Source organism: Python bivittatus, unplaced genomic scaffold (assembly GCF_059951505.1).
Source record: "Python bivittatus isolate LINGU-HERP-01145 unplaced genomic scaffold, Pbiv_v1 ctg000840_np1212, whole genome shotgun sequence".
NCBI classification, from domain to species: domain Eukaryota; kingdom Metazoa; phylum Chordata; class Lepidosauria; order Squamata; family Pythonidae; genus Python; species Python bivittatus.
In genome coordinates, this window is record NW_028277113.1 from 30,267,129 (window position 1) to 30,294,166 (window position 27,038).

Here is a 27,038-nt window from a genome sequence, read left to right on the forward strand (position 1 = left end):
GGTTGGGATGACAGGCCGCTGCCCAACTGGGGGTGGGGCGTCAGGCGCTGGTTGGCTGGCGACTGAGCCAATGGGTGCTCTGCAGAGCTGAAACGGGGAGCGAGCGGGCGAGTGAGCGGGAGGGCAGGAGGCGCGGGTGGCTTGGGGTTGTGCTCCCAGAGATGGCGAAGGGATCTTTTCCTGGGAATTAAAGCGACTTTGCTAGTTGGGGGTCATGGCTTTGCCCCCAGAAAAAGCCTCGGAACTAAAGCAAATCATTCACCAGCAGCTGACGAAGGTGAGGGTCTTTCTATCGCTAGTCAGCTCTCTTTTTAACCACCCCAGCCATGGTCTGTGTGTGATCTCGCTGCCGGTGTTCTCACAACACACTTATCCCTGCTTAGCTTAATCCTACTTTTCTCCAGCGCTTGTCCAGTTTCGCACGGCACACAAAACGATAAATTAAGTTCGGGGAATTTGTTTACATAGCACACTAGACAAAAATGCTAGCTAATGTCAGTGATGATGCGAACTCAGTGTTGCAACTTTAGAGAAGGCAGTTATGACCTGTTCCTTTAAAGGTTTTAATGTTCCACTGTTTAGCTGACTCCAGAGCATTATTCTGATTCACAAAATCAAGGCAGCATGCAGGCTTGCTTCACGTGCTAAGTCAAAATGAGGTTTGCTTGTGGCTTAGGATGTTGTGAAAAGTTGTCTATTGTGGATTATGAACCATTGTTTATGGTCTGATGTGTTATGGGAAGTAAGCCTATTTTTGATCAAGGAGTGGGCAGCTTTGTGACCGACTGGGCAACCGTTAACATTTGGGAGGGGGTGACGTACGGAGGCGGAGGAGGAGGGAGAACAGGGAAGTTTGGGCTTTGGCAGGGAAGCTTGGGGAAATTAGTTTTTAATGGTGATGTCTGTTTTAAGGTTTACCTTGCAATTTTCCTATCTAAAAATGGAAGGAAATTTTGTGATTACTTTTCAGCAGTTATGATTAGAAATGGTTCCAAAGATCATAAAAAGGAGACTGGGGTGCATATTGCTCTGAGACTACACAATGCCAATTTTTGGCATAGCCCAGTGCTTGAACTTGGCCATTGTTTTGTTAAGGGAAAGGAAAGAGATGACAGAAAAGAAAAAGTGGACTGGTGAAATGACCCATTTAAGAGACAATACATTGTTGTGGCTAGAGTGACACAGGACTGGGAAGATTGAAATTAAAACCCACGCATCTATGTAATTTACAGAGTTATTTTGGGCCAGTTAACTATCTCTTTGTCTCCCTAACTCGCAAGGTTGTTTTCAGGATTAAATGAGGAGGCAAAAAGCCCTGCACATTACTGATATATTAATCACATTCATAGACCACCACAATCCCAAAGCACTGTCAGCAGTTCACAAAGATACAATTATGCATAGAAGTACATAATTAAAACATTCACAGTGCAATTAAAATATAACATAGAATGCAAAACATATAACAAAGCCAATCTATAAACCCAGATGCCTTCTTGAAGAGCTCTGTTTTGAGCTGCTTCCAGAGAGCAAGCGGGAGCCAATCTGATGTCCACTGGGAGACCATTCCAAAGGACCAGTGCTGCTGCCGAAAAGCAGTGAGCCTTACCGCCTCTCATTTGCCTACATTGGAGACCCACTAGCAAGCGTGTCTGGACTAGATCAAATTGGCCAGTGGGAGAATGCAGTCTTGTGGCCCTGCAATGGTGCTAAGCCTTGTAGGGCTTTATAGGTCAGCACTAGCACTTTCAGTTACACCCAGAAGCCTATTGACAACCAGTGCAGGGCCTGCAGCACTCATGTAAAGTGAACACACTGACTGACATATAGGCTGTTGCAATTTGAACCAACTGAAGCTTCTGCGTGGTCTTTAACTTCTGAAAAAATGCCTGTTCTAAATGTACTAAAGAAAATTTAGAATGCAGTTGGGAATTGTTGATCTAGTAATCATAATTGAAGGGAAGAATATTAAGACAGTAATAGAATAAATAAGCTGGACAAAAACTTGTTTGGACCCATGTTCAAATATATTCTGTATATATATTTATATATATAAATATATATTCTGTAGCCACATATAAAGTGGAAATAAAATTGTAAACCTAGTGCTAAAAGCTTATTTTCAACTGTAAAAAAAATATGTATTTATTTTACTGGTTTATACGTGTTTAATCAGTGGAAGTGTAAATGTATAGTGGGCTATAAATTATAAATTGACTTCCTAATATTTACCTGTATACATTTTGAAGAGTCAGCTATGAAGAAGAGCTGGAAGCACCTGAAAATAGCAATATTTGTTTAATGCCAACATTTATGAAGCATGGATATAAAAGTACATTCTAGTGTTGTTGAGTAGTTTGTGAATGGAGGTATGGGACATTAGTACAGGTAGTCCTCAACTTACTACCACAATTGGGACCGGAATTTCCATCATAAGTTGGTGTGGTTGTAAAACGAGATGTCATGTGACTGCACGAACTTACGATGGCACTCCCTGTTGCAGTCATTAACTGAGAATCACGAGGTGATAAGTGATTACTTACCCCAATCCAAGCCATTTGAGGCTTGGTCCCTCCCAGCCCCAAGCCTCATTAAGGCGCAGAACTGCCTCCAGCTCCCCCACCTGCCTATCTATCCCCCATCTCTGCCCTTTTAGCTGCCCTGCACCTTGTCTTGTGGGCAGCAAGCAGTCCCAGACCGCATGGCTCTGGGGCTGTTTGCCATGCTCTGGGAAGCCTCAGCCACCCCTGCAAGTGCCAGAAAGCATTCGTTTGCCTAGCTGCCTTCTCTCCCAGTTCCCCACACCAATCTTTCACCTTTTGCACCCAGCTGCCGCAGCTGAAGCAAAAGCACATCACTGCCTTTTCTGTCTCCTTTTTGCTGCCTTTGCTGCCTCTTTTTCTGACCCTTTTCACTGCTTTTGCTGCCTTTGCTGCCTTTGCTGCCTCCTTTTCGGACCCAGTTTCTCCAGCAAACATTTTCTACATGTGGCTAAAGCTGCACTGTCTTCAGAAAGCTTTCTGAAGACAGTGCAGCTTTCCGAAGACAGCACAGCTTTAGCCACATGTAGGAAGTGTTCGCTGGAGAAGCTGGATCTGAAAAGCAGACAGCACAGGCAGCAAAAAGGAGTCAGAAAAGGGGACAGCAAAGGCAGCGAAGTGCTTCTGTTTCAGCCATGGTGGCTGAGTGCAAAAGGTGAAAGGTTGGTGCAAGGAATTGGGAGAGAAGGCAGCTGGGCGAATGAATGTATGCTGGCCTTGCTGGGGCAGGCTGAGGAGCAAATGAATGCTTGCTGGCATTTGCTGGGGTGGCTGGGGAGCGAACAAATGCTTGCTGGCTTGCTTGCTGGGGCGGGCTGGGGAGCCACATGGGGCTGGGGAGAGAAGGCAGCTGGCGAATTAATGCTTGCTGGCACTTGCTTGGGTGGGCTGGGGCAGCTGAGGCTTCCTGCGGTGTGGCAAGCAGTCCCAGAGCCACAGGTTCTGGGGCTGCTTTCTGCCCCACAAGGCAAGGTGTAAGGCAGCTAAAAGGGCAAAGATGGGAGGAAGTTAGGCAGGTGGGGGGAGTTGCAACACCCTGCGATTGTAAGTGTGGACAGGCTGCCACATGCCCAAATTTTGATTATGTAACTGGGGGGGGGGGGTGCTGCAACAGCCGTAACTTTGGGCATGGGTCCATTTTTTTCAGCACCGTCATAATTTTGAATGGTTGCTGAACAAATGGTTGTAAGTTGAGAACTACCTGTATTACATTTGAAGTCAGTAGCTAAAAATACTTTGAGACAGTTACTATAACTTTAGAATTGTTTAGATGTTGATTGGATCATGAATATCATAATAATGGATTTTCTGTTATGATAGAGTTGGGGATGGTAGGTTTACAGTTGCTTCCAAAAAATTTAACAATCTGCCCATGCAAACTGGTGTGAGCTGGCTCAAGCATAGCATTACCCTCATGCCTCCTGAAAAGTTGTTCTGATGGTCAGGAAGATCTTACAGAGCAGCAGGAGAGGATGAATGGCCAAAGATAATCTCCTTCTGCCTATGCCTTTTGTGCACTGGAATAAACCCTTCTACTGATGGAATAGCCAATCTGGACTTAATTGTATGTTGGTATATTTGCATCTGAGCCTCTATGTATATTCACAGTGCAATTAGAAATTAATTTCAAATAAATTTGCAATCAGTAAAACACATTCACAGTGTAGCATAAGTGCAGTGCTAAGTGGAGTTAATCTACAGTTTATCCATGCACCGTTTTCAACAAGATACATTTCCACTGAGAAACAATCCATCTGGGTATTATCCTGCTCTTGTTTTGGAATGGCTTATTTAAAAGATTGAATAGAATATATTTTAGGGACTGTTATCAGAGATGTTTCCTTTTAGATGGATGTTCATAGCAGGATCCGAGCAGTTCTTGCTGAGACTATACATGAAGAATTGACACCTCAACATCACCAGTTATCCGAAGAAGATCTAATGAAAGCCCTAACACAACGAGGAATCATTGATGATGTTATGAAAGAACTCAGCTTTGTACCTGTGAGTGGCATAAAAAAAAGCCTTTCTGGAGCAATATTAACAACCATAATAAAATGACTGCTCTCCGTGAACAGAGAGATTTGTGACAGGCTTCTTTGTGATATAATACTATTTAAAGCAGTATAAACTCTGATTCTGTTTCTTTAGTGAGATGGAATAACACTGCAGCTTGATCTGGAAATCCACCAGCCACAGGGTGTTAGGACAAGAGAGAAAGCCATTCCTGGCGTACATTGCTACCTTTGGTATAAAGATGCATCTGCCTGCTATGCCATCTCATTTGTCTCCTTGAAAATCCACTCTGCAGGAGGCTCAAAAAAGGGGCAGAAAGGAGATGACAAATTTGGCCTCATTAAGTGCTTAAAGACTGAGAATAAGCATAACAAATTTCTCCATCCCTGAATTTAATACAAGCAAGAAAGTTCTACTACCATTACCACTTAGTGTGCTCTCACCAAACAATAGAGAATAAATCAGCATCCTGTTTCCCCCTCAGTTATAGCCTCTTGTGTCCAAAATGGATGAGAACTCAGTCTATTATAATTATTGACAAATATACTAGTTTTCAGATTGACAAATAAGAGAACCCAAAATGCCTGGGCATACTAAAATCCAATGTTAATCTTATTTGATTAACATTTTAAAAAATACATGCCAAAGCATGTATTTGCTTATGGGTTTTGGAATAACCAGCAAAAGGTAATTTAATAATGTTCAATTATAAGCTATATCCTTTGGCTGGATATTTTGATAGAATAAAATAAGAATAAAAATAAAGATTTACAGAATTGTAAGACAATCTGATTTGAAAATGACCTTAATTTTATCTTAATTTTATCTGTAGGATATAAATGACAGGGAAAGAATTTCCACTCCAAAACCATCTACACACTTTGTTGACAGACAACCAGCAGTATTGAAAAAAAGTATGTTACATATTACCTTGACAAAACCTTAGTGATAAGATTGTTTTCATTCTGTGATTTGTTTACCCTTCTCTCATTTTCTTTCCCTTCTGTGTTTGGGTATCCTTTTGTAGATACAACCGGCCCTTGCTTAATGATGACTCATTCAGCAACCATTTGAACTTATGATAGTGCTGAACGAGCAGTACTTATGACTGGTCCTCATACTTACGACAGTTGCAACATCCCCACAGTCACGTGATAGCCATTTGCGACCTTCACTGCCGGCTTCCAACAAGCAAAAGTCAATGGGGAAGCTGGCAGGAGGTCACAAATGGCGACAAAGGGATGTCTCACTTAATGATGTTGCAAGATTCGCTTAATGACAGTAACTGAGAACTCCCATTGCTAAGTGGCATGGTCACATGATGTTGTACTTTATGAACACGTCGCTTAGCGACAGAAAATCTGGTCCCAATTACCATTGTTAAGCGAGGACTATCTGTAATCTTAATGTTTCTCCTGATAGGCAGATATGATATGTATACCCAATGAAAATTTTATATAATATGATTATTAGATCTTAAGTACATCTTAAATAATACAATTCTGTAATACCTTTTAAAATAAATGGCAATTTGGTTAAAAGCAAACATTATTGTGGGTTTGATAGGAAAATAACTTAAACATATGGAATAAATATTAGGTGAATAAAGTAAAGCACATACTTATTTTGAAAGCAGTCTTTTAATTCTCTTTTGACGATCCTATATGTCATTTTTTTTAAAAAAATCATTAATGCTATGTACATTTTTACCAACGGTTTGTAACAATTTTCCTATTCTTTACAGCAAATATTGATCCAACACGAAGATATCTTTACCTTCAGGTTTTGGGTGGAAAAGCTTTCCTAGAACATCTTCAGGAACCTGAACCTTTGCCTGGTCAAACTTGTTCTACCTTTACTCTTTGCTTACATTTTCGGAACCAGCGCTTCCGCTCTAAACCTGTTCCATGTGCCTGTGAACCAGATTTCAATGATGGATTTTTACTTGAAATATATAAGGATACTTTAGGTAAGTAAATTTGTGCATTAATCAGAATTTAAACATTACAGAAAAAATTACAAAGATTTTTTTGAAATATGGAAACCTTATAGGGACTTTTTGTTGAAAGAAGATCAAACTGATGATTTCTGGATTTGGGGATTCAAAAGGGCCAAAGAGGATGGGGAAAAGAATAAGCTGATAGTTACTGAATAGAAAGAAGGGCGGAAGGCATAACTATTTTTTTTTCTTTCTTTTCATTCCTTTTCTTTTTATCTTTTTCTATCTTTTTTTTTATTTGTATACTTTTACTGTATTGAAAAATTCTATTTAAACATTATGATGGATTTATTTTCATTAATGTAGATATATAATTAGCCTCCCAAGCAGAATGTCATGGTGATGTCTTAAAATTATGCAGAGTCCTCTAATAAAAACAAACCACATTTTTCTGAACATAAGTTACTTCATAAAACTGTAGCTCTGGACTTGGAAATGAAAGATCAGGCAATGCTTAGTTCACATAATTTGAACAAATGACTCTTGTTATTTGACAGATTTGAAAGTTTACCTTTTTTTTTTGTATTTCCCACTTCATATATGTATATGAAACAGGAAATAATAAAGATAATATCAGAAAGATGTCTGATTTATATTTATATATTTAGCAGTTAGTTTAATAGTGTATAAGGCTTTTTTGTCTTAAATAAAGGGATTATTTTTTAGATTCTTGCTCAAAACATCTTATACAGATAGTCCTCGTTTAGCAACCACAATTAGGACTGGCGACTTGGTCATTAAGTGAATCAGTCACTAAGTGAAACCATGACTGTGCTTATGATCTTACTTCAGCTTTCCTTTGCTTTACAGACCTGCGAAGGTCATAAATGCGAGGATTGGTTGTAAAGTTACTTTTTCATCACTGTCATAACAGCAAATGGGCACTAAATGAGGCAGTCACTAAACAAGGACTACCTGTAATGCTAATATTAAATGAAACTCCAAATCCATGCATCCCTAAGCATATACCTGAAGAGATTATTGTTGTCTCAGAAACTTGCATAACCTGGAATAAATCTCAGAGAAATCAGTGGGATTTATTTCTGAGTAGACCTGTGTAAGATGGCATTTTCATTTTTCATTTTGTTTGGTTTTTTTTACATAAAGTTTCAAACATTTTAATAAATAGAGCTAAAAAACAAATCTGTTGTATAAACAGAAGTTCATTACTTGCTTTCACATATAATGTAATCTGAATTCAAATGTGTTGTTTCAGGCTTTTTGGAAGAGTTTCTAATGTAAATGGTATCTCACCACAGTTTTAAAAACTTGGTAGCTTGCTGAGAAATGCTGTTTCAGCATTGTGGATTACATTGCAATGAAACAGCAAGCTGACCAGCTACTTCACTATAGTGAATTTGGTATATTTTGTTTTTAACGCAGAGATTTTTGGTATAAGAAAAGCAAATGGGAATAAGGTCCTTAACTCTTTCCCTACTAACCTGCTTTTCAATCAAAACCTATCTTTCCTTCCCTTCTTCCAATCCCAGCTGTTTTTCCTATATAACTTGTTATAAATAGTTGCTGAAAAGTCATGATGAAAACTTTCATGTAATGTAATATGTCATATATATGTTGAATATTCTTTATGATCTTTGAGCGAACTTAAATAGATAACAAATGGCAATATGAATGGGAAGTGCTTTTAACTGGAGTTTTTAGTTAACCATAGTTGGATGTGATGTTGACAGGTGAAGGGAGCAAAATGGTTGATGCTACCACTATGCTGTCCATATGTGATCCAGTGCACATTGTCTTGATCAAAACAGACACCTCTGGTGAGACCACATTAGTAGCATCCTATTTCTTAGAGTGGCGGTCTGTCCTTAGCGCAGAAAACAGGATAACAAATGTGGCAGTTGAACTTCTTGGAGTAGGTAAGTTTAAAATCTCTTTTAATATTGGGGAAAATGATGTCAGGGAGAATTTTAAAAAGAAGGTATAATTAATAGTGATGAAAATGCATTTCATTGAAGAAAGTTCCCCAAAGTACTTTTTCTAAATTTCAACAATAACATTTACACATGTAGGAGGGAACAGAATGGCATCTCAGGGTACAACTTCAGAAAGTCTAGTTTCTCTGTTGATCTTCCCTTCATTCTTCAATCTGAGTTATATTTTTCTCTTCTTTCCTCTGTTTTGCTAGTTGCTAATAGTACAGACTGATCTTTTGTAAATTTAAATTACTGCTTTGGGAAAAAAACTATTTCTCAGGCTCAGAGGAAGCAATTTAAAACATGTTTAATAACTATAAACATAGTAAATATGTATATGGACGTTGTGTGTTCTTTGAATGCTTGATCTAGTAAATGGTCTATTTGTTTTCTTAACTCTGTAACATTTGGTCCACAGGAACAGAATCAAAGGTTTCTGTTGGAGTACTTAACATCAAACTTGAAATCTATCCAAAACTTAACAAGACACTTTCTCAGGAAATAATTAATACTCAGGTATGTTCTAATTAACAGTGATATTAGTACAATTCAGACTGATTTTAATATTAAGCAAATTTTAATATTTATTTCACAGGTTAAAAATTGTGTTTTATCAAGCATGAAGTTTTGTTGGAACATTCTAGTCTCCCTCCTGAATAATCAAGATTAATGTTATGTTATAATGAATATGAAACATGGAATGAGCAACTCTCATTTATTTCAAGATATTATCACATACACATTCTAGTTCACATTTTCCCTGGCAAACAGCCAGCTTATGTAGGAGTTGGTACTACTGTACTATGGATGAAACGCCTCCAGGGTTACTGTCTAATCTGACCTAAAGAATAAAGCTATTTCTATTTCTATATGCATCTGATAGTTCTTCGTGTAAACTTGTAGTAAATGAAGGCAGGGCAAAAGCATGGAGTTTCATGGGGAAATTGATCGATATTTTTTAAAATGTACTACTGGCAAGAATTCTTGCTTCATTATGGCACAACAAGTCTGGATCAAGTGGTGACCATTCTTGAAATGTGTTACTCAGCCATAAATGCACTATGCAGTAATAACATATCTTACACTTTATTAAGCAAACACATCCTTATTTAAGATTAGAGTTTAATTACACTAGAACACTAGGACATGTTATTTATACCCTGAATTATATAAAGATTTACTGTTCTTTGTGAGTGGCAGAAAGTTTACATTAGCCAGTAGTTGAGTTTACACTAGCAGTGCATTATGCTTTATGATTTATAATGAAACTTTCTGAATTCAGAAAAAAATTCTGAAGCATATAGTATAGTACATGGTTGTTGTTTTTTCAATTACAGATGTCTTTAGAACGGCAGAAAACAGCAGAAAAAGAGCGCTTGTTTCTTGTGTATGCAAAGCAGTGGTGGAGAGAATACTTACAGATCAGGACTTCACATAGTTCAAGACTAGTGAAAATATTTGCACAGGTTTGGCAATTCCATATTCTGGATTTTATTGTTATAATTTGTGGATAAATGGCTGTATGAAAAAATTTACTCTGCACAATTCTGTACAAATTCAGTATATGTTAGCCTTTCAAGTTAGGAAACAGACACCTGTTTGGGAATTCTTGGGAATTCTGCTCTATTTATTTATAGGATATAATAACAAAATCTTGAAAGCCTGACAGAGATTTGGTCCCCCCTCTTATACCAAAGAGAACCAAGATGAGTTTCTTTCTTATTCCCATCTCCCTTCCAGGGCTAAGCTGGTGTTTACCTAATGGTTGCTGAATTCTGGTGTTTACCTAATGGTTGCTGAAAGCAATCTCCATACTTCGTACAGTGTAAAACTTGAAATATGACACTGCTGCTATTTAGATTTATTTCTATGGATTATATTACCCTGTGACTTTCAGGTGTGCTGGAGCTTCAATTCCTAAAGGTCCCCATCAGTATGGCTGTTAATTGTTTGAATTTTTGCATAGCATGGTTTCAGTCCCAAATCATCTGCCCAGTGCCAAGTTGGGCAAGTTGACCAGTTAAATGTCATTACTTGTTAGATATTCATTTATACTTGGGGCCTTCAGTGTTCCTAGACAACATTTGTAATGCCTGTCCAAAGTCCTTCCCCATCTGACATTTGAGGGGGGTAAGTTTTTTAAAAAAATATTTTAAATGGAAAACTGAACTTAGATGTTCCTATAGGCATTCTTAGAATATAAAAATGGTGACCAGCTTCAGCAGGGTATTTTATGATCATCTTCCTATAAAAATACAAAGGTAGCTTGGGAGGCTAGCAAACCTCCTAGAGTGATTATTAGCGGTAGCAGGAAACATCCTCACTGGTTTGCTTTCTGGTAAATGAGTTTTGATGATGCACAACCCCCCAGTATGACAGCTGTTTTATGAATAAGCAAGCACTTTCATCATCAGGCCTAAAAAATTCTTGCAAAACACCAGATATACTACCAGCTCCTCATATTTAATTTACATGATTTACACATGAAAATTTGGAAGCAGTCTGATTATTATTATTATTATTATTATTATGAAATAGACTCCATTATTTATTAAACAGTGCATTGGAAGGAAGAGCTACTTAGGATCTAGGACTTTAATTGTGAACGTTTTATATGCCTTGATTCCAGATTTTCATATCAGCATACCTGTTTCTTAAAAATAATCACTAGGTTATATTTAGATTAGTATAAGAGAATCCAGTAATAATTTTTTGATGATTGCTTGTTGCTCTTTCAAAACGTGATCTGGAGATTAAAGGATTATCAGTAGTATGGGGAGATGGTACTCAGGACTATAGGGAGAATTGGCTAAAATCATCATCTGTCTTTATGTTGCAAGGGGTCTCCAGTGGATCCCTGTTCCCTCTGTGATAGAGTGCAGTTGAATAATATTGCCCTTATAACATCATCATTTGTTTAAAAATACAAATTGTGAGAAAAAAAATACAAATTGTAGAAGGAAAGAATAATCATAGCTATTCTAATTCCAGGGTAGCCTTACTAGATAGAATAGTACTGAATTATTTCTGAGTAAATATATATAAAATTACATTATACTTTTCATTTAATATGCATATTGATTCTAGAAAATAAACTCTTGGCTTAGTTTTTTTAACCAATGCTATTTCCCACACTTTTAAAACCATTGATCCAAAGAAGGATGTACTTTACCTTTTCAGTATTTTGCTATTATGAATCTAGTAGCTTTCAACAACAGTTGAATTCATTCCTATGTTGCACATTGTATAAGAGTTGGAAAAATGGACAATAAAGTTGCATTAGAATTAAATACTGGGTGGTTGTATAATTTTTCCAATTTGTTAGATAATTGCAAACAAAACAAAAAATCACCAGATATGTAATTCTACAATCTGTCTACTGTATCTACAATTCTCTGATATAATCTATAAATGTAGATGGATGAATATAAATATAGATAATTTTAAAATTGAATAAAATGAAATTTCATTCCTGGTTATCAGAAGCAGTGAGATATAATGAGTAGAGTGATGGTCTAGGACTGGAGAGGCCAAGATTCAAAGGCTGCATACAGTGGAGCTCATTGGAAAAGCTTGAGCTAGCAACTGTAATTACATGAAAGCATAATGCTTCTAAATTCCCCCCTGCAAAGAAAGACTAGGCAGAAAAACCATTATAAACGCATACTAACATCCTGTGCAATGCCTAGATTCCCTGCTTTGTCAATTTTGGGTTACCAACTTCAGCTGAAACCAGTCCTGAAGCTTTCTCCTCCAATAAATGTGTGCATGTATCACATTTGTATGTAATTTCCTCGCCACAAGAAAACCAAAATAATGGAACTAAAATAAGGTGCTGTATTTCTAAATATTGATTTCCTATCCACATAGGTCAATTGTTCTCTTATACAAAAACACAAAATACCCCCTCGTGTTTCCAGCAGAAAGAGCCGAAAAAAGGTAAAAAAAGGAATGGCAATTGTGTAAGGTAGTGTTTCTCAACCTTAGCCATTTTAAGATGTGTGGACTTCAACTCCCAGAATTGCTGGCTGGAGAATTCTGGGAGTTGAAGTCCACACATCTTTAAATGGTCAAGGTTGAAAAACACTGGTGTAAGGAAAAGAGATAGTTATCCTGGGGCTGTCCCAGAAATGGAATTGGATGGAGGTAAGGCAGGAAGAAAACAACTGGACAGAGAGAGAAAGGTGAGAAGCCACATCTAGGTGCTTTTTAAAAAGGGTTAAAATTAATTAAGATCATAAGAGGTTGCAACTCCTATCCGACTTTGTCTGGATTTGGAAGCTAAGCAAATAAAAGTAGTTTGAGAAACATCCTGGAAAAAAGCAGTAGCCAACAACTTCTTTGCAGATGCCAAGAAAACTGCATACTGCTTTTCATGAAATCACCAGGAGAGCTCCATTCAAAGGAGACTTAGCCTTTATCTTACATTTCATTAGGCAAGCAGCCTTTCCCAAGGAAGTGCAGGGCTTTTCAAATGTCTGCAGTCATGTCTACTTGCTGCCCATTTCTTTATATTCAGCACTTCTATAATCTTTTGATGAAAGATGGGTTGAATGCATAATAAAACAATGCAAAATGGGGGATATTTCTGTAGAAAATCTTTGAATGTGACTTGACACTGTGTGAGAGGTGGCATCTCCTGCATTACTTTTAAACTGATTTTAAAAAAAAAAGATCTTTTTTTAGAAGTAATTTCAAAATGATATTGAGGCACTGGGCAATCAGTTGGGTCTTTCTTTTGCAAATGAACTTAAAACCTTGCGGAAGGTAAATAGTTCTCATTGTGGTATATCTTTAAAGCTTGCCTGAGAAAGAAATGCCACTGCTTTAAAAGAGTTGGATTTTGCTGAGTGGGTTCCTTAAAGCAGTGGCAACTATTTTTCAGCCTCATTCTTCCCAATAATTTTTGAAGCATGCTGAGGTTTATTTGATTTAGCTGCCATTTTTCATATACATTTTATATTCAGGATGAAAATGGGATAAACAGGCCAGTATGTTCATATACTAGGCCACTTCGAGCAGGTCGACTTCTGGACACACCTCGGCAAGCTGCAAGATTTGTCAGTGTGATTGGTTATGAAAAGGCCCCTATCATTGGGGGAGGAAATAGTAAACAAGAACAATGGTGTTCTCTTCTGGCTTTTCTCTGTAGAAACAAGGTATAACTTAACACTTAATTCTTCTATATTATTAACTTATAGTTCAAGCAATTTTGAACATGATGGCTTTCATCCAGAAGCCCTGTGCTTTATCATGTCTCTGTACTGATGAAATAATGCAGTCCCCACTATTTTAAATGTTTTTACATAAAAATAAAGAAAACTATAGTTAAGCAACATTGTGGAAAGCAGAGTTTAAGGTGTGCCTTTTCTTAGTATTGCTAAATAAGAACAAATCCTAGCATATGTTTCCTATATAAAACAATAAAGTATTTGCTTCTGAGTAACAAGTTCTGGGTTTTTTAATCTTGCATTTTCTAACAGCATATGCTCAGTAATATTTGTGTTAACTAGGGATGTGCAAAATTAAACTGTTTGGGAACAGAACCTCCTGAAGAACTCTAGAACCTTTGATTTTTCCTCTGGATCATGGTGAACCTCCTCCAGACTGTGCCATTCTGGAAGGGGAAGTAAATTTCAGAAATAAATTCCTCAAAGTAGAAGTAGTTCAAGGTATTCTGGAAGCAGATCAGAAAATTTACTTCCATAATATGCTGAATTATTTCAGAATGGGATGCTTCAGGGGACATTTGGATGGAAATAAAACCTTTGGTAATCTATGAATCAAGAGTAATGGTAAATGTGTAAATGTAAATCTGTTCAAGAGACAGATTATTTTGCAGCCTTTCATTCTTCCTCTGGACCACACCAATCTGGACATTTCAGGGGTTGTCTACTAGTTTTACAGAAATCAGCCTACCAGAATAGGAAATGGTTCAGGTCCATAAAAAGAGAACATTTTACATATTCCTGTATAGCTATACTGATAATAATAATATTTTTATAACCCAAGAACCCAAATAATTCCTGGATAGTTGCTATACTAGCTATAATATGCCACTTACATCTTAATTAGATGTTAAGATTTTTTTTTTTAATTCTAATGAATTTGTGTTCTGCATTTAATATATCTCCTCTTCAGGGTGACTGTGAAGATCATGCTAACCTTTTGTGTAGTCTTCTGTTGGGATTTGGGATGGAAGCTTTTGTTTGTGTAGGAACAAAAGCTAAAGGCACTCCTCACACGTGGGTGATGACTTACGGGATTGATGGAGTAACTACTTTCTGGGAGAGTTTAACAGGGCATAGGTAAGAAAAGTAGTGAAAGCAAATTATGACAATTCAAACATCACAATACAGTAAATATGTATCTACAATCATGTTATTAACCAATTTGTTGAAGTCTCCCAATGAAACCAAATATGTATTTGCTGTATTGGAAAGCATTTAGTTTTGTTTTAACCATTCATTATATGAAATTATTATTTCACAAAAATGTTTCTGCCAGACTGAATACATTACCTCATTAAAATGGCAAATACCATGCAAAGTAATTACTATTCTACACTCAAAACTTAGCAACATGTACAATCCATGGGAATAAATACATAGCCCCAATTAAGTTAATTCCTCTATAATGTATATAGATGCCAAAATTCTGATTCGGTTGCTTGTGTGTGTGTTTGACTTTGCCCAGAACTCAAAGCAGCTAACAAAATGTAAAAAATAACTAAAACGATACACAAGGTTTGAAAAAGTACAGATCTAAAATCAATGCTAAAATAATCTAACAGAAGAGGAAGACATATATCTTTAAAGATTTCCTAAATGCTGAGAAAGTAGGGGCCAAATGTAGCATCCAAGGGAAGGTATTCAATAGCCTGGGTGCAGTGCCAGAGAAGGCCCTCCTCCATGTACCAGATAGCAGAACTTTTTACAGTGAGGTATATTTACAATTAAATATGTTCACAAGAAACACAGACCTTCAGATGGTCTGGCCTTAAGCTAAGATCAGTACCACCTTGAATTGTGCCTGGTAAACAATTGGCAACAAGTTCAGATCTTTAGTACAGGCATCATAATTTAACCTGGTACAGGTTATCAGTCTACCTGCTGCATTTTGTACCAAATACAACTTGCAGACAGTTTTCAAGTAGAGCTTCACGTAGAGCACATTGTAGTAGTCAAGATGTGGCTAACTGTTATGAAATGTGACTGGCTTAGGAACTGGCTGGGATGGCTGGTACTCAGAGGACCAGTCATAACCACCATTCGTTCAGCGCTGTCATAACTTGGAATGGTTGCTGACCAAATGGTCATAGGTCAAAGACTACCTGTAGCACTCTTCAAATATCTGGAAGGATATCAAACAGGAGAAAGTTAGAATTGCTTCTCTATCTTTCCTACACTGCAAGATAGAAGATATTGGATTTAAGTTACAGGGAAGTAAAGAAGGTGAAGTTTGACCTCTGTAATTTCACTGTCATGCTCATGTAATTTTCTTCTACTGTGATTTTTATTTTTATTTTTATTTCCTAGTCTAGCCTACAGCTCTGGTATTCCCTGGAGTTCCACCATCCAAGTACTAATCAGGCCCATCCCCGATTCTGAGTCCAAATAAGATCAACCAGATTTGAACTGAATGTTAGGGAAAAAAGTCCTAATAGTATGGTAATTTGACAGTGGAACTAATTATCCAGATGAATGGATATGTTCAAGCAGAGGCTAAGTAACCATTTGGCAGGGGTGCTTTAAAGTGAACTCTTATATTGAGGAGCAACTTGGATTCAGTGGCCCAAATGATCCTTCCCAACCTTATGATTATTGTTAAAAAAATCCTAGGTTTTCCCATGCACTGTTTTCCTAGCTGTGAGAGCACAGTTCATTGGTAGTAATGTTACAGATGCAAGGCTGGCAACACTTAATCCATTACTGTTCTATAATCTGGTCAAGAAAGTATAAGGCAAAGCAACCTAGAATATTATTCAATTGTGCCCCCAATTTAACAAACAGCCTTATATGGAAAACCACCTCCATATAAGAGATAGATGATACATAGTAAATCTGTATCATTCTTTCTCAGCTGTTTTGTGGTGGAAAACTGGTGGCATAAGAATGAAACATGACTAAATTACAAGGGTGAGGGTGACATACATAATTTTCCTGGTGAAGGACATAGATTCAGGTTTTGCTCTTGAGTTTGCATATTCATTTCTCCATGGATGTATTGTTAATCATAGTTGAGCAATCAGCAACTCTGTGCCAACATAATGTGGACTAAAAAGCTAGACCACGTAGATTACGTTAACATTTAATTTAACTTTTAATATATTAAGGCATGTCTGTTGTTCTTCAGGTACATCCACAATCCTGTCAAACCCGATGATCCTCCAATTGTTAAGCAACCCAAGGCACTATATCCTTACAGAACAATAGGATGTGTCTTCAATCATCAGAAGTTTTTGGCAAACTGCCAGCCTTCTGATGCTGTAGAAATTTGTATCTTTGATTTGCATGATGAATCCAAATGGAAACCAATGAGTGGAGAAGCAATCAAATCTGTGTGTTCTCCAGGGGCCACAACTGCACTTCCGTCTTTTCCTCCTCTCTCTAATTCCACAACTGATGCTGCAGCAGCAAGCAATGAACTAGAATTGCAACTTAGAATGTTAGTGGTAGAACATAGAAAGGTAGGTATCATTATTTGGTGGGTGCTATGAAACATGTACATGTTTACTTTTCAAAATAGGTTCAAGTTACAGATAAAGCTAATTTACCTGTAAGTTACATAGTCCCTTGTAAACAAAAACAGGGTCCTTGGACATTGGTTGGGCACCTTAGTCACCAAAGCAATTTGTATAGTCCAAAGCTTCTCATCAAGTAAATGCTAGTTTTAAACTGATAATATTTTTTAATAGATTCAGAGCAACTTTCTGGTAAACATTTGATGTATCCATAATGCCTCTTTTTATAAATTTACTTAAGACTTAAGCATATGCTTCTTTGAAATTTGGCTCATATTTCTTACATATTTTTTAAATGCTGTATCTAGGTATCTTAAATGCTTCTTCTGGTTTTTAAATTACTCCTATTTCAACTTCTGTCCTTAGTTCTTCTACAACAGTACTGGGTCAGTATACTCCTAGAATATAACCTATCAGGCTCAGTAACTTTGTTTTCAGACTCAAATCTTTTTCATACATCACAATGTTTAGAAGAATATGAATATATATTTAGAACAGCCAAAGTCAAGTAGGATTGAAACTAATTAATGAATTGTATATCCTTGAGTTGTTTAAATAAATCTGAAAAATAGTTCATTGCTCTTTTTAAAAATAAGAATGTATATCTATATTCTAGTCAATTCTGAATAGAAGTACAGGTAGTCTTCATTTAGCAACCACAGTTGTGACTGGCAAGTCCATCACTAAGCAAAGTAGTCGCTAAGTGGGAAATCATGTGACTGCAACTGTACTTTCCTTTTCCTCACCGCCTTGCCCTTTGGAATGCCCCCCCCCCCGCCACAGCGATGGGATAGCCAGCTCAGAACTGACAAGACTAATCAGTTTCCCACCTTCAGTTTTTGTTTGCTTTCTAACCACTCCCCTGCCCTTTGGAATGCTCATTGGGATAATTAACAAGAGAGGAATTAATGTTTGTATTTACATTCATTGGAAAGGAAGGGTTTACAGGAGAGTTAGTAGGCACACAATGGGGAATGCACATCAGAAGCAATGCATTGGCACCAACAGCAACAGCCATTAGCATGCCACGCAAACAGCCTGGCATATTTTCCCCCTGTGCAGAGCGGAGAGATTGAGAGGAAGAGATTACAACAGAGTAAGCAGACACACAATGGGGAATGCACTGGGCTGTTTGCACAGCACACTCACAGCTGCCAGTGCCAGCACATTGCTTTTGATGTGTATTCCCCATTGTGTGCCTACTAACTCTCCTGTAATCCCTTTCTCTCCAATCTCTCCACTCTGCAAGGGAGGACAAAAAGAAAAAAACCAGGGGTTGGGCACAGGGCAATGCAAAGTGATTATAATGACAATAACATAACTGAGGGGTGCTGCGAAGGTTGGAAATGCTGGCATTGGTCATAAAGTTATTTTTTCAGCACTGTCGTAACTTTGAACAGTTGCTGAGTGAGGCAGTCTGTAAGTGAGGACTACTTATATTCAAAGACCATCTGGCAATAAATGAATGCAGCTCCAGCTAATTCATGTTGCTCAGTAGGTTATTTAAAAGAGCCATGATTATTTACAGAATGAGTAAGAGTGAAAGCTAAATTAACTTTTCACATGGACAGAAGGAGATAAAACATTTGAGAATATACTATCCAAATGCTGCAGGTAAATACTGTATAACTGTGTTACATATCCTTTAGAATAGTGAATAAACATTTCTTCAGCATGTATTAAAATGTAATGAAATTCTATTATATTAAAATAGTCAACCACAGGAACTTGAGCCTGTCAACAACTAGTTCCTGTCAACCACAGGAACTTGAGCCTGAACAACACACTATCTTTGTAAAAAGAAAAAAAGACCATATGCTGAATTCCTTTTGGTCATGACATCCTTAAGTTTATTTACAGTAGTGAGTACTGTTTTATGTAGTTATTAACTTTTTAATCTGTATTAATGCAGGATTTTCACATAACCCTGGATTTTTTTCTCGGTATCTTAAAATAAATAATAAAATGGAAAAGATGAAAAGATAGCATTTGTACATAATCCCCAGATAGAATTATAAAGCCTGAAGATTTTATATTATTCTTTATTGTGCAAAGTGACTAAAGAAGCTGGGAGGCTTAGAGCCCAGAGGTTCCATGGCATTCTTGACACCACTAGGTGGCAGATCAGGACATATGTTTAGATTTTGAATTCTTTAATATCATTTTCATTTTTTTCTTACATTAAAAAAATTAAAATGGTCAAAGTAGTTATGTGCTAAATGATGTGGCTTGTTTCTAGCACATTCTTTTTTTTCTTCTCTCTCAGTATATTTCTAGAAATATATTGGAAGTATATTGTCAGAATAAAAAATGGTTCATGGTGTTTGTAAGGTGACCCAGATCCATTTTGTCCTACACATTTCCAGTTAAAACCTCACGAGATAACCAAATAACATAAAATCTTTGTTTTTTTATATGGAACCTCAAGAGAATTTGACCATCTACGTAATTTAATTTTTTATATTTTTTACACCCATGAAATCATGTGATAGTGCCTCCTATCAGAAAAAAAACTGCTGAACCCTTTCTTAAACATTCATCTTCTGACTCTTGTCCAAGTGTTTTTAAGAAAACCAAACTTATAAATCTCAGAATTTATTTCCTTACAATGGCAAAATTGTAAATTTCCTTACAATGGCTGATTTCAAGTGACAAAACTTAGTAGTGTAGAATAAGAAGTGGTAACTTTCCCTTTACCTATTTTCCCTATAGATATCATTAGAACATTCTGTTTGGTAATTCAGATCTGTAAACTAAAAATATTGTGAATGAGGATAGGGGACTAAATTATCTGACTAAATTGTAAGTTTTTTTTGTGTAACCTGTTTGTTCTAAAGTCAAACCGGCAAAATTAGTTGTTACTCCATCTCTTATAATTAATGGAAACTATCAAGTCCATTTATATATTTTTTATTTTGTTAACATACAGGATCTTGGTCTTGCAACAGTCTGGGACGATCAGCTATCTTACTTCTTGTCACCAGCTTTGGCAGCCTATGAACTTGAACGCACGACAGGAATTTCTTCAGGAAATGAAGAATTTCAAGATATTATCAGGAGAGCTGTACCAGATGGTCATACATTCAAAGGGTTTCCAATCCACTTTGTGTACAGAAATGCTAGGAGAGCATTTGCCGCATGTCTTCGGTAAAACTTGCTTCTTTTTTTTCAATGTAATTTTTACGTAAGATATTGGTCTAATATTATAATTCTCTATAAGATATTCGGTTCAATGTCAGATCAAATAGAACAGAAAATTAGAGAGATTATGAGAAAATTATGAGAGCCAGTTTGGTGCAGTGGTTAAGGTGCTGGCCTAGGAATCATGAGACTGAGTTCTAGGCCTCCTTTAGGCATGAAAGCCATCTAGGTGACTTTGGGCCAGTCATTCTCTCTCAGCCCAACCCATCTCACAGAGTTGTTGGGGGGAAAATAGGAGGCAGGAGTATTAGATATGCTCACCACCTTGAGTTATATGTAAAAAAGGGATAAAAATCTAGTAACAACAACAATAACAACATTGCAAATGTTTGCTAATGCAATTTATAGCTAGCAGAGACAAAAGTCAGTTTGGATGTACTCCCCCATAAGTAATAAGACCTTTATGGGAGAATACTACCACCACTTGATGTGGAAGATCTGTTCCATTTCTTGCAGAGGTTATTAAGAAGGGCTTCAGAATGATACCAAGTTTCTGGATCCGTTTCAGTTAGACTTTTTGTTAGTAAAATTGCTTTGATTGTCTTGGTGTATGACCTCTACCAGAAAATTGAAAGTGAGCCTGCCAGTTCTCCTGACCCTCTCACTAGTTTTTGATATCATTGCCATAGTATGTTTTTGAACTATTTGACAGGATTGAGACTCTGGGGTATTTCCTTCCACTCCTCTATGAGAGACCAAGTCCAGGAGAAGGTGTGGGAGACTACTGCTTGGCACCTAAGTTTACCTGCAGTTATTTGCATTTTTATTATTTGACCAATGGATAAGGCCAGAATCCAGACAACTATCCTTCCTGCTATTGCATTGAATATTAATTTGTTTAACTAAAAAAAATCTGATTGGCTATGCAAATTGTGTCAACAACTGCAATTTGATTTCTGGGGCCATGGATTGAGTTATCTAGATGATGGGCTGCTGGCACAAGATGGGTCATAGCTTATAAGGACCAGTAAATTTGTTCAGCCAAAGCACCGTGAACCTGGTTAGGAAGACTTTAAACCATATGTTAGGAGGGACAACAAAGTACTCTGTGATATGCAGATTAGCAAGCTAGTTAAGTATATGGCGGATAGCCTAACAATTATTCCTGGCTTGAAAATCTTACTCAAAGATTGCTGAACAATGGTTCCTCATCAAGTTTTGTATCAAGTGGGATGCCACAAGAGTAGCTCTAGGTCCTCCCCTCCCCCTTCAACATTTCTTTAATGACTCGGATGAAGAACTGGAGGGAATGCATAAGAAATTTGCAGATGATACAAAATTAAGTGGGATAGTTGATAACATATGTGCAGCTTCGAGTCAATCTTGACTTCTGGTGACTGCCTAGAGAAGTCCCTACAATTCTTTGGGCAACATCTGAAAATGTTTGAAAGTGATTTGCCATTGCCTTCTTCCTACTGCTGAAAAAGAGTGACCAGCCCAAAGTCACCCAACTGGCTTTATGCTTAAGGCAGGTCTAGAACTCATAGTGGTTGTTAGCCTGGTGCTATTTATCACTACATCAAACTGATTCTCTGCTAATAACATAGAAGACAGAAATAAAATTCATCTTTGAGTGTTAGAGAAATGGTTGAAGGAACAGAATAGTGCAAAACTCTTCACTTAGAAACAAATTGGTTGCACATATAGCTTAGAGAATACCTAGCTTGTTAGTACTTGTGAAAAATATATTGGAACAATAATTGATTACAAAGTGAACCAACCAAGTGATGTGGCTGCAAAAAAAAGAAGCAGGTGCAATTCTAGACTTCATCAATAAAAATATAATTCCCAGATCACCAAAGTAATTGAAGCAGTGATGAGCTTTCAGGATGAAAGGCTGTGGTCTAGTTTTATTTTGGTCTAATATTTTGCCAGGAGCTGTGACTGGCATCTTCAGAGGCAGAGTGAGCTGCTTTGTGGTGTACCTCTCAGCAGTCACAGGCAACTGAAATGGGCTGACTAGGCTCTTGTATTTGAACTTGACAAGCTGCCCCCTGGTTGGTCCATGTCACTAAACCAACTAGACCATGGCCATTCGGACTAAAAATTCATCACTGCTTCATTGACGTGAGCCACAAAAGTCTACACCACTATACCAAGTAATTGTTTGATTCTGTTATACATTGGTCAGACCCCAGATTGAGTTCTGTGTCCTATTCTGAGCATTAAGCTTTGATGATTCATAGAAGTTGGTACAGTAATGAAAATAAACAAAGGATTAAAAAATAAATCCTGTGAGATGAGATTGAAGGAGCTGAGTATGTTGAGCCTTGAGAAAGGAAAACTGAGGGTGGAATATGAGAGCACTCTTCAAATACCTAAAAATATATCACACAGAAGATTAAGATTATTCTCTCTGAAGATTTAATGGATTTAAATTATAGGAAGGTATTTTCGAATGAAAGTTAGAAAAAACTTCCTAACAGAGAGAGGAACCAATTATCTAGAAATGCAGAGGGCTCCCTTTCGTTGCTGTGTTCAAGCAGAGGCTAGACAACCATTTGTTCATTTGAATTCTTACACTGATCAGGAGGTTGGACTTGATGGCCTAAATGTCCCCTTCCAAATCTTTTATTATACAGTGTGATTCTGAACTAACTTGATTAACTTAACTTTTTGTATAATAATTAGTACAGTGGTGCCTCTAGTTACGAACGCCCCTACTTACGAAATTTTCGAGATATGACCAGCTCCAGCCCCCAAAATTTGCCTCTACTTACGAACTTGCCTCTACTTACGAACCGGATCCGTGGCCATTTTCCCTGCTGCCACACGGTCGCGGCTTCCTGTGGGCGAGATCGCGGTAGCAAGGAGATGTTCAGTGAGGCTTGTGGTGTGTTTTGTGACGTTTGGAAGGTTTTTGAGGTTTAAAAATAAAATGCATATGTTTCAGAACTGTTTAGCCGTATTTACATTGAACCTTATGGGGGAAATTTACCTCGGGGTGCAACCAAATTCGGAGGGCGGATTAGCCGTATTTACATTGAACCTTATGGGGAAATTTGCCTCGTGGTGCGACCAAATTTGGAGGGTGGAACGGATTAACTGTATTTACATTGAACCTTATGGGAAACTTTACCTCGACTTGAGACCAACTCGAGTTGCAACCAGAGTCATGGAACGGATTAAGTTCGTAACTAGAGGTACCACTGTATTCTTAACGTATGTTTACTTTATTTGAATCAGATCACTGCAGCTCTTCATGTTTCTGCTTCTTCAAATAGGTCTCCTTTCTGTGAAGAAATTCTGTGCTGCAGAGGGGACCAAGTGCGACTTGCAGTTCGTGTCAGAGTATTCACATATCCTGAATCAGCATGCGCTGTTTGGATCATGCTCGCTTGCAAATACCGTTGTGTACTCTAAACCACTCCTTGCACATTTGGGTGAAATTGTGTGCCATTACATGCAAACCTTATAGAAAGTCAAATATTTGTATGTATTATTGATGACAGGCTGATCCTGGTCCCAAACATGGTTAAATAGAATTCATTCAGATTGATTTTAATGAACTCAGTTTCTATGTCTGCTTAGATATATACACTACAGGGGCTATTTAAGGCTATGGTGGCTCATGCTGAAAGGTTTTGGGTTTGCCATTCAGCTTCCTCAGCTTCCAAAGAGCTACAGGAGGCAGTCTGTGATGTCTGAAATTTTAGGGCCTTTTTTAAACAAAAAACAAACCCAAAATAACACCTGCAATCACTATTTTTGGGGTTGTCTGTAAATTAAGGGTAGAGTTGGGAATTATTGCCTTCCATATGCTACCTGTTCCCATCCTTAAAACCCTGGAAAAAAAAATGCCAAGCAGGCCAAAATTCAGCTGAAAATTGAAGTCCCCCACTTCAATTCACTTCCTTAATTCTGAATAAAAGCAGCATCAGTTGCAAAAATCATGCCACTTAAACTCAGGTATATTGCCTCCAAATTTTGGCAGCACAGTCTTATCACTCCTGATTTCAGGAGACCTTAATAACAAATATTTGAATACAATATGGTGGATTCCTAATAAAGGATACTGCTATAATGTTAGAATTGGTCTATGTAATTTTATATATCATGGCAGAAAATGTATAATGTATTTTAAATATTTTATTGGAATAAAATCTATGTTAATAAATGTCCTGCAGAAGTTTAAATTGGTAAAAATTTAGATCAGGTTTTTAACAAAAAAAATGTAATCAAATTAGCTAAAATGTACACATAGTTTTTCTTTTGAAAATCCATTAAAATATTAGGTGGGAACATCCTGCATGATCATAATTCAATAGTTTTAAGTACTAATCAGATTAATGGAGATAAGGGATTCATTCTGTCCATAAGTGTTATGGACAACTATTAATTTGTGATATGGATATGCATACTTCCATGGTAAATCAAAATAAGCTAATCTGATATTCGGAGTTTGATTGTATGTTGCAGCTAAATATATCATTGTTTATGCTGTTGATATCCCTGAAGGGTTTAACTAAGCAAATGCTTTTGATGGATGGCTTTAAGCCATTCTCCAGCTTATTTGTGGAAATATTGCCTGTGTACCTATATTTATATATTTCACAACATAGTATATTCACAATAATAGTGAATAGTTCCAGAGCCAAAGGAGGGAAGTGCTCAGATTAAGAGGTCCTCGCTACCTGGATTGAATAGATATTATTGCCTCTGCTGCCTATATGTTTGTTTTCTTCTTCTTAGGTTGTGTTCACACAACTCATTGAACCACAGATTAGCTAGTCATATTTCAGTCCAACATGTTCTAAAAATCCAGATCATGAGATTAATTTTTCTTTAGTACATCATGCAAATTCAGAAATGAGTTGAGTAAACTATGATTAAGTTAACTTTAGGTAAGGACATTGTGTGGACACAGCTATATATCGGGCAGTATTGGGCTTCAGGGTTTAGTGACCATGGTCTAGACAATAGGAGGGCTCACCAACCTGCACCAATCAGAAACCAGCTTGGCTAAAGACCAATCAGAAGTCAGCACTCCTGGCTATAAAGACACGAGCCCCGTCAGTCCCTGCTCAGTTGCCTGTGGTCTGCATAGCATACCACCTTGCCTCTGAAGATGCTGGAAAAACATCAGGAAATCTGTTGTCTAGACCATGGTCACTAAACCCTAAAGCCCAACACAGCGAGAAAGCATGCATGGACTGCACCTTTATATCTGAAACAACCTCATTAAACTCATGCCAAGGCTCCCTCTGGCCCAAGATGGTTTCCTGTTCTGCTCCTAGAAATCTTGTTTAACTGCCCATGCCAGGAATTAACCAAGGCTGTAGGCTAGATTGGGAAGGGAAAAAACATCCTAGAAGAAGGCAGTGGCAAACCACCTCTGTACTGTTGCCCAGAAAATAACATGGGTGTGTCAGGGTAGTCAGCAGGAGTCAACTCGACATTTTTTAAATACAAAGTTCATCTACCACTAAACTGCAGCTTTCTCACATACCATCATGCCTTAGTGATATAGCTAAGGAATTTTGGTCAGAACGAACAGATTAGAATCTTAAAAATGAACAAAATAAGTAACCCAATAAGAAACAGCAAAAGTAAAGCACAAAAATTATATTAATGAAGTCTCTTAGCAGAACACAAATGCCTGCTCTTTTCACAGAGTACTTGATTTTTTAAAATCTAAACATATATGAAAATGATAGGTATTATAAAACACATGTGTTGCAGAGCAATGGATTGGCAATAAATGCCTGTTATGTATATTCTGTGGTAATTCTGGGAGTAAAGAAAATCTTGATGACTAGATGAACTTTTAGCATTATACTTTTCCTAAGTATTTTAACTCAGATTTTAAATGTGGCCTTGTCTTCACTTTGAGATAATTAGAGATTATTAAATAAACTACAGTGGCTGAATTCACATGACACATTAGATCCTGGCTCATAAACTAACAAGAAAAAAGAAAAGAAAAAATCCACATGCAGTTTGCAAATCATTCAAACACATTTTGGAATAGGTTAGCCTTACTTCAAGGATACCAAATCTATGATAATAACTCAGGAATTGGTAGGCTTCCAAATGGGTTTAGTGACACAAAGATTATTTGCAACAGCAAGTGCATTTCTTTTCCCCTGGCTTTGTTTTTTTTGGGGGGGGGGGATCCCCTGTGGTGCTGCTTCCTCCTGTACTGAGGTTACACAATGTAAAAAGCCACAAGATGGTTTGGTCTTGCCTTAGATATGTGAATCAAGCTCCTGCAGTTTGTAATTCACATTTTATGCCTTATCAAACTGCACAGATCTAGCCAACTGTAGTTTATTCAAGAACTATGGTTAAATTATGACTTAATATGAAGTGTATATCTAAGTCAAGGTCAGCTGGGTTTTGCTGGTATCTTGGCTATCTCTGGAGATGCTGCTAGGTAACACTACATCCTAAAAAAATCATTTAAAAATTGTTTGACAAAAATAGGTAGTGACCCATTTGGGGTTGGGATTACTATGGTTAAAGAAAAGAATACCTTACCTTCCCGCAATATTTTTTTTTTTTGTCCCTGTGTATTGCCTTGCCTATTGACTATATTATTGGTAAAAAGAGGTGGAAGAGCTCAGTTACAACAGCAAAGAGGTGGCTGGGGCTGACTGTGGAAC

General features: G+C 37.3%; 1 protein-coding gene across 2 annotated transcripts; it reads left to right on the forward strand.

The window, feature by feature from the left end:
- The first annotated feature begins 103 nt into the window (after window positions 1-103).
- CEP76 (centrosomal protein 76) lies at window positions 104-26,245 on the forward strand. Of its 2 annotated transcripts, none has more exons than XM_007442409.4 (12): window positions 104-277; window positions 4,389-4,544; window positions 5,389-5,470; window positions 6,301-6,525; window positions 8,247-8,432; window positions 8,908-9,005; window positions 9,827-9,955; window positions 13,457-13,648; window positions 14,631-14,797; window positions 16,845-17,178; window positions 20,162-20,379; window positions 23,658-26,244. In XM_007442409.4, exons 1-12 carry the CDS (start codon window positions 215-217, stop codon window positions 23,794-23,796), a joined length of 1,989 nt encoding a protein of 662 aa, XP_007442471.1. In that variant the 5' UTR covers window positions 104-214; the 3' UTR covers window positions 23,797-26,244. The 2 variants fall into 2 exon arrangements, with proteins under 2 accessions (XP_007442471.1, XP_087986856.1); XM_088130730.1 differs by having other exon boundaries at window positions 204-277; window positions 4,373-4,544; window positions 23,658-26,245.
- Window positions 26,246-27,038: the final 793 nt, after the last annotated feature.